Source organism: Drosophila willistoni (genome assembly GCF_018902025.1).
Source record: "Drosophila willistoni isolate 14030-0811.24 chromosome 2R unlocalized genomic scaffold, UCI_dwil_1.1 Seg167, whole genome shotgun sequence".
Classification (NCBI taxonomy): domain Eukaryota; kingdom Metazoa; phylum Arthropoda; class Insecta; order Diptera; family Drosophilidae; genus Drosophila; species Drosophila willistoni.
In genome coordinates, this window is record NW_025814050.1 from 2,548,246 (window position 1) to 2,557,390 (window position 9,145).

The 9,145-nt window shown below is 36.2% G+C and overlaps 1 protein-coding gene across 1 annotated transcript; it reads right to left on the reverse strand.

Annotated features, from left to right (window-relative positions):
- Positions 1-263: 263 nt before the first annotated feature.
- LOC6644115 lies at positions 264-1,146 on the reverse strand. Its single transcript, XM_002066537.4, has one exon. It carries the CDS (start codon positions 1,087-1,089, stop codon positions 355-357), a length of 735 nt encoding a protein of 244 aa, XP_002066573.4. The 5' UTR covers positions 1,090-1,146; the 3' UTR covers positions 264-354.
- Between the last annotated feature and the right edge of the window lie 7,999 nt (positions 1,147-9,145).

The following is a 9,145-nucleotide window of genomic DNA, read 5'->3' on the forward strand; positions in this document are numbered from 1 at the left end:
ATCCACAAAAGTCACCCATTCTCTTGTCACACACATACATACATACATACATATGCAGAAATGGAGGACGCATCAATTGATACACTTACAACAAATTGTTTGCTCTGGCTACGTGGGTGTCCTTGCGTGTGTTTGTGTGGGAGTTGGGTTTATCCCCATTTGATTGATGAAGTCTTCTTTTACATTCCCCTCCTCAGTTAAGCCATTTTAAATGAACAAATTGAATATAGGGACACAAAAAGATACAGATTAAAGCATTTCAATTCAATTACTGCCAACATTAGATTTAATAAAATTATAACTCAAATTCAGTTAAAATAAGAACCAAAAAATAACGATATGTTTAGGTATGTGTTACTTTTGTTGGAAACCAAATGGATTGCGATTGGCCTTGAAATTCGTCAACTGACGTAGCTTCTGCTTGAGTTGTGATTCACGATTCTCGCGCTCCTCTTCCATGCGACGACTTTTATTCTCCAGAATTTTCATGTTCTGCTCATTGAACAGTTTTCGTTGGAGTCCACGTTCCTCGGACTTTAAGTTAAATGGTTTCATATCAATCAAAGTCTGTCGATTAGATGGTTTGAAATGCTCCATTTTATATAGAGGCATAGGGTGAGCTTTAAAATTCGGCTTTAGTGTTTTCAGTAGATTCTCCTCCTTAAGTTTAATTTGTGCTTGAATTTGTTGTTCACGCTTCTGCTCAGCTTGCATAGAATTCTTGAGAACATTTGGTGTTATCGGCACGGTTATACGATGCATTAACTTAATATTATTTGTTAGCTGATGAGCCAAACCAAAATTTGGCATTGGATTTGCACGAAATTCTCGTAGTTTGCGCTCATTTTCTTGTTGTTGATTAAGCAGCATTTTCTTCCTCTCATCGTATATTTGCATAAACTTGTATGCCTTTGGTGTGGGAAGTTTCTGTTTCTGCGATTCCATATTCTCCTTGGTTGTCTTTGAAGTTAACATATCAGCGTTACACGAATCAACCAGGATGGACCCTTGGCAAGAAAGCGCTGTTGTGAAAAGGCAATCCATACTATCATCCACAATCAATAGAATTTTAGTATTATTATATTCCATTTTTTATTTTTTTACAACGCTCTGAATAGAATTTATGTATCGAATGAGAAAAAATTCACGTATATAGTTGTTACATTTCATTTCTAGCCTACTTTGGTAGCTAGTCAATGTTTGAGCTTGTCTACACAAATCAGGCAAAGGTGTCTCCCACCTGCAATATAAGTTTTCATGTCCAACTGTCTGGTTCTGTTCCTGTTACTAGCTGCCACTCCATGCCAATTTACAGACGGTAGATGACAGTATGTCATGTCTATGTGGTGTCAATTTGATTGCAAAGGTAATTCAAATAATCTCATCATACACAATCTAGCTATCCATCAGCTTCAGCACAAGCTCTTGGTCCTTCCGACAGGTCCTGACAGTGAGCCACTTCGGCTGGCATGCAACTTCAAAGTGAAATCTAATTTAGCATTTTGCTCTAGTCCTAAACTTAATTTACATATGTACATATATATTCATTTATAGAGATTTTTCTCGATTTGATTTCAATTGATAGATTAATTGCGAAATGTGCAAATGGCAAATAAATTGATTTTGTAAATTTACAATAATTGTCTCTTAAATGTTATTCATTACAAAGTCGAACAAAATGACTTAATCAAGGTATCTACTAGTTTGCTAAGTACGAGGCAACATTATTTTATAAAAATACATTGAGTTGGGTTAGTAAAATATTAATTTAAAGTTAAACTGTTATGAAACAACATTCAAAAACATTAAATTTATGCTTGCTACAATAAGGTGAAAAACAAGAGATTCCCTTTGAAAATCTGTTATTTAAATTCACATATATATCTAATAAGTTATTTTCTTTCGATTTTTAAAGTGTCGCTCTGTTGTATGTTGGTATTGTTGTGGATCCTATTATTGTGGGTATTTAAGCAAAGCTTCAGTACAAAATGGGAGACTATAAACTATTTATACAGCGAAGATGAGTAGACCAAATAGTTAAAGTGAGACATTATGGTTATGATTTAAATGCTATTATCGATTTGAAAATTATCCTTTTGGTGGATCTAGATTAGGATGCCAAGGAGAACTTACAGTTTTTGTTACTGATTGTTAATAAGAAAATAATTTTTTTTTTTTTGGTTTAACAATTTTTATAACTTGGAAAAACTACCGGCAATTAATTCGGATTCTACATTTTATAAATAAATCTTGCTTTGAATCCAAAGAAATGGGTGATAGTTTGAGTAAGCAAAGTTTGACATTTGAAGTGATAAGTGCGATAAGTGATGAATTTTAACAATGTTTTTTCAAAAAAAATGTTTCAATCGTGGTGCACTTTGAAAATTCAAAAATTTTAAATATCTTTTATGTTTTACTTTTGAGAGCTTATATGTAGAATTCTTGAAGCGCCTTTTTGCATGTTCAATTTGATCATCCACAGAGACCTTAACATCCTGTCAGTTAAGTGCGAGATTCGAAGGTAAGGCATTCGCTATCTCTCCAGGCTAGAAACTTATAATAATGCAGACGTCTGAAAAGGTTTCAACCACTTGACCAGCCATTTAGACCAGATACTGACTGTTGATTCCACCTCCACGTCTTATTTACCTTTGATTATAAATACATTGAAAAATAAATGAAAAAAAAAAACATTTTTAGCCTATAACCTTTTCTAACACTTAGCCGATGCTGATGATCTTATGCTTGAATTACTCAGTTAATTACATATATTGTCTCTTCAGTACCAAGTACGGCTAAAGGTGAGGGAAGGAGAGCAACAAAAAAATCTTGCAAGGGATAAGAACTTCAGCGCCGCCGAAGTTAGCCCCGGCCCTCTGGTTATATTTTCATTAAATTAAGGGTTATGTGCAAATATTGTCTAGATGTGATTATTTGCTATTTTGTACAAAGAAATTTGCCTGAATAGCATTTTCATGTCAATTTCATATATCCTTAGCACCTGTTGTCCTTTCCATAGTGTGTCACCTGGGATGGTTTTGGATCAGAGCCTTTTATCAATATTTTTATTGTCTTCCTTGATATATGAACATTCTAGAATTAACAGCCAATGTACGTAACAGTGTTTAAAGGACAACCCCTGCCCAACTAACAGTACAGAAAACTGTGCTAACGGTTAACATTTCGTTAAGAAAGGGGCAGGATAAGCTGTTAACTATACATAACAGAGAATGTTAGATTGATTTGACAGTGGCGAAAGGACTTTGAGTTTCCAAGGAGAAGGGCAACGAATTTTAAGCCTTAAATTAGCTACTTAAGTCCAAGTGAGTCCAAGTGAACCCAAGATGAGTTAAAATTTTAATGGCAATTTAATATGGATAAGCCTTTTGCTTAGGCCAAAGGGCAAAAAAAGGTAGCAAACACTTTAGTAATAAAAAAGTTTTTGGGCTTTTCATTGAGTTATTACTACTGGATTTCCCATCATTATAGGAAAAAGCTAGATGTAATCTAAGTTTATTATCTAGAGAGCCATGGGTGAAAGGCAAAATCTGTGATTTGCATTGAAGAATTTTTTAATGGCTTGCGATGGGTGGGCTTAAGTGGGCGTGGTATGTATAAAAATGTTTTTGACTTTTATGAGAAAAGAAGCTTGCGGTTAAATGAGACGCATTTTCCACAAGGCGGATGTGGTGTGGATGCTGCTGCGGATGCCGTTGCGGATGCTCGTGTGTGCGTGCGGGTGTGCGTGTGTGTGTGTGTGTGTATGTGTATGTGTATGTGAGTTGAGGAACAGACCGTGGAATTTAATAACGCGCTGATGCATGCAAAATAAACGCATAAAAAATCATAAAAACTGCACACGAAAAAAAGGAAAGAGAAACTCAGTAAACAAAACAACATCAACAAAAATTAAAGCAACAAAACGAAATAACAGCATAGACAAAGAGAGAGAGAGAGAGAGAGAAAAAACAGGCGAAATTGCGGAGAAAACATAAGAGTAAAACGAGTTGCGAAATATTGAAGAATGCATAAAGAGGAAGTTCGGGTAGTTTGCCTGGTTTTTGGGTGCGTCAGTAAAACAATTTTCGCAGTCAATTTTCTTTTATGAGCGAAAAATATTTCACTGTGAAAATATTATATGAATATTGGCAGCCGTCGCGTCACAGTATCCCCCTCGTACCCATCCTTTGATCCCAACGGCCACGGCTTGTCTGGCCCCAAAAAGCGGCTGCGGCCTCGAATGTATGCAGTTTGTGGAATATTCAGTTTCTTTTTTAACCTAATAAAAAAAAAACATGCTTTCAAAAAGTGAGCAATATATAGGAGCTTTACGATTTTACCATGCTGCAAAATGTTGCATTTAAAGTTAATAGTTTTAGGCATAGGGGAGAATGTTGACGGTTTTTTTTTACTACATTGAAGGTTGGCACAACAGAAGGAAAAAACATCGAAATAAACAAACCTACAAAAAAGAGTTTTAACCAACTAATAACGTGAATTTATTCTCTGGCTGTTTTGTTTTCTGATGTCGCTCGAGGATAAGCTTGTGCGATATTTTTTTCCATCGAATTCAGTTGCGATTCGCAACTAGTTTTAGTGTGGAAATATATATGTACTTATGTATAATTATATTCTTAAATCGTGGCTTAGAAAATACTTTCATACATATATATTGTGCTGCTTATGAAATAATCTTTGTAATATTGGCCTTGAAATGTTTTATGTTTTTTTCAGGTTTTTATCTAGTCAGTTTGCCTTGTCTTATGGCACTGAAGGATTGGAGCAATTGGTGGTGTTTACGAAGGATAATATTCCATCCTTAATCAGGTTAAACCTAGACAGTAATGGTATGGGTATTTCTTATACCCATATATAAAATATCTAAATACCTAAAATATAACTAAAATAAGTTTAATACCTACTTGAATATATTTTTTGATTGTTCTTGTCATCAAATCTATAAGAATCTATCAGGTGCGTCACAGAAATCTCTCTCACAGAAGTCTTTAGAGATTTTGAAGCAGATTGTTTTTGAAATCTACCAAATGAAATGTCGGTGTCACAGATATCACGGCGAAGCATTTTTGGTCCACCTTTTCAATTCACTGTTACTGCTAGAAATATCAGCTGTCACGATAACCTTTATTTCGATTGTTGATGTGTCAAGTAGGGTTGTGTATGTGTTTTATTGAAACTTCATTAAAAATAAATAAATCCGTTGAAAACCAATAAAAATGAACTTGTTTCTAAGAGCTCCAAAAGTTATGATTAAAATCAAAAATTTTAAAATAATTACCGCGCGCAATATCATTGCAGTGTTGACAATCCTATTACGTCAACTGAAAATTGTAACTGTCAACTTAGCTAAAAACTGTGACTTTTTTCATTTTTAGCAGGCTGGCAGGTTTAATTATGGTTGTTTTGAGCAAAAGCCCCCTGTGTTTAATTTTTTCAATGGGGTTTTCGTAAAATAATAAATTAAATATGAAAAAAAAAACATTTTTAGCGATCGCTTAAATGCAAAAATGATCAAATTTATTTCAGCAATGTTTGCTTTTATATCAATGTCTTAAGAACTGCAATATTATCCAAATGTTGGAGGAAAAGCTGAGAGATTTTAAAACTGACAAACGACATTTCTGTGACACCCACATTTGCTTTTGGGTTGGTTTTAGGTTGTTATCGATTTCTGTGACAAACCTGATAAGTTCTAAGTTCTAAGAAAAATTTCAAATCTAAATCGATTCATATAATACTTTGCTCATTTTTTCAGAGTTTATTTTGAAAATTCGACAAATTGCTTTAGGCAACATTAATTTTAAACAAATTTTCCACTAAATTTTCCACAAACATTTTTTTTTTGTTTTTTGGCTTTGCAACTTAAAGCATTTTGCGAGCTTCCAATCAATTTGGAAGCCATTTATTACAAATTTTTAAGATGCGCCCACTCCTAAAGTTAATAAAAATTAAATCCTATAAAAATAACAATAGAAGGAGAAAGAAAAAACACAAATCTTCTTATCGGTTACTGCCATGCACACTCACACACATCGAAAAGGGAAAGAGAGTTACAGGACGCGCTCCGTTGAGCCTTGAGAGTATAAAACCGCCAATCACGCAGCTCCAGTTCCAGTTTCGTTTTCAGTTTCAGTTTCACTTCGGAAATGGCACAGATACGGGATGGAGTGGGAAACGGTAATGTTCTTTAATATTTCAACGTCACTGGCATCGTCATCATTTTTCTGCGGCCAAGAAACAGAAAACGCAATGGCGATGACATCAACAGTTCTGCATAAATTTGCACCCGATAAAAATTTCAAATGTTTTCATCAAATCATTTTCGGTGAGCAGCAGCAGAAGGAGCAGCACCAGTTTCACTCGAGTCCTCATCCATCATTAATGGAGCGCATGAGAGGTGGAGCTGAAGGAGTTGAAATGCCAACTAAGCGCCACAGGCTACTAAAGGGCGATGTTATAGGGTGGAGATAGGATCAAGCTGGAAGTGGTGGAGGTGGAGGTGGAGGTGGTTGGGTTCGTTGACGATGACATTACTTTTTAATGACTTTGACTTTCTGCAGCAATTGCTGAGCGTCGTCTGGATGCCTCTCTCCACCTTTTGCCATCCCTTTGGCCAGGCCTTGGTCTTTGTTTCGTTTTATGAGCCTCATTTGAAGTACGTTGGGCATTCGTTCCGGATTTTATTATATAGGAACATAGTCGTATATCACCATACGCGTTTTACTGACAGCATTCGAGCGACATTTTTTGCAGATATATGCAACAACTTTTATTGAGATTGTTAGCCTTAAAAGTGCCAATACCATACCTCCGAAATACCTAGAATTGATAGGCAAAAATTTAGACGAGTCGAAAAGGAAACAAGCCCCTTAATATTGCTTTTGTTTAAGGCTGGAATGAAAGTGTTCTAGTTTCAATCGGGACTTCTTCTAGCTTCTTTGAAACCTTTTAAGTCGCCTGTGATTCCTATGGTTATGATAAATTCTGCCATTGAATTACCTCTTTCTTCGAAGTTTAATCACTTTGAAAAGGTTTTGTGTGCCATCTGAATGACTGCTGTTCTGATTTTGCTCCAATTTGGTTCTAGAGATAGTGCTTACAAATACGAATCTCTGAGGATTCTAATCTGCCAGATGAGAAGCAATGTCTTTTGCATTAGAGAGCATCTAAGGACATAAATAACATGACGTTTCATTAGCCCTCGGGGTGAATAGAAATGAAAAGCTATGATCACCAAGGCAGCTGCCAGAGACAATCACAGGCACCTCCAACACCAAACTCCTGCCCGAACTCTAACTGCTAATGTTGCCAGCAGCATCTGTCGGCGCAGGTGTTTTAATCACACGGACGCGGCGGCAGCTATGGGCGTTGTGGCCGCCCCAAACGTATAAATTTTCATTTCCATTTTCATGGCTCAACGCACAAAACGCAGTAAAGGACAATGGACGAGAACGTCGACGCTGACACCGGACCCGGACTAGAGGACTGAGAAATGGTGACTGGTGGGGGATGAGCACAACGGTTTGCCATTTTGCCTTTTGTCGCTCTTTTTATTGCCTGCACTTCATTTGTTGCGCAAATTCGTACTCATAAACCGACTGCGGTGACTTCGGCCTCCTTTTTGGCCGTTTTTGGGTTAGCTAAAACCACAAAAAGTTAATTAGAATTAATGCGTTTCATTTGTGGCTGTTGCCATGGCACGGAAAACGCATTTGCGTTGCCCCTGTGCAGCATCTGTAGTTATTTCTCTATATACCATATACCCACTTTATATGTTTATACAAATATTTAAATGGTGATGGCTTTTTGTAAAGAAAGAGACAAACATACATACACATATAAATGAAAGAGGGCGACACCATTTTAGTCCCCATAATGGCTAGCAATAATCATTTCTATATGCGAAAAACAGGCTCACGTAGTTGTCGTTTACTGTGACGCTTTAGAGAAACAAAATAAAGGCAAAAACATACGAAAAAATAATGCTCAGAAATATCAAAATGTAACATCACACCATCCACACACACACACACACAAACATGTATGTATACGTACACGTACACACACTCATACATGGAAAGTCACGAAATGACAGCAGCCGCAACAACAACAGCCACAACACAGCACCAAACAAACAAATAGACAAAGTAATGAAAAAAATACTCGAACACAACACACAGAAATATCATAAAAAACCTTTTGTTTAAGCTGAAACAACTCATGGAATACCCTGTAAGTATTATAGATTTTATATGTATATATTTTGGTGGCCCAAAAAAGTATGCTATATATTTTATGAAATTCGCTTTACCATTTCAAACTGACTTTGCTGCACTTCTAAACAAATTATTTATATACTTAATGTGTGTCTCCTACGTACATACATATATATATTAATTTTATAATTGTTGTAAAACGCAACTATTTGAAACTTTTGTTATCTTTTATTTAAATGAAGAATCTAATCCAAATGCTTATACTTTTTGAAATGCTTTCTATTTAGCCTAGCCTTATATACTCTTTGTTTTACTGCTCACAAAATTACCCTAGGTATATCAAAAAGCAAACACAAACAGAAAGTTTTACTTTTTGCAGGATGAGCAGCAGCAGGAGTAGCAGCAACAGAAATAACAAAAACAACAAGAATAAAAAAAAAAAAAAAGAAAACAGAAAAAAACTCATCAACCAAAATGGAGGTCGCCACGGGTGCAGTAAACGTGGCTAATGAATGCTTTTGGCCCAGCGCTGATGGCAGCTCTGTGTTTAATTTAATAACACGCACACAACCAACGGGACACCTACACACACACACACACACACACACAAACATACAGAGCGAGATAGACAGACAAATATACATATGTATCTACATGCCCAACCATACACATGTATGCGTTTGTATATTGAACAAATAAATTTGAAATGTTGACAACATTTTGCTGTTTGTTCATAAACGAGGCCATCGTCACCTGTGGGAGTGCACGTGCCCCCACAAACTCCCATACTCCAATACTTCCAACCCCCCGGATCCTGTCAGCCACCACACCCTTGGGCAATAAAAACTTGAAGCCACACAGATGTACATATGTGCAACAAAGATGTGATGCCCCCCTCGAGGGCACCAGAC

Coding starts and splice junctions, on each gene's coding strand:
- LOC6644115 (XM_002066537.4), bottom strand. CDS start 1,089: ATGGAATATAATAATACTAAAATTCTATTGATTGTGGATGATAGTATG.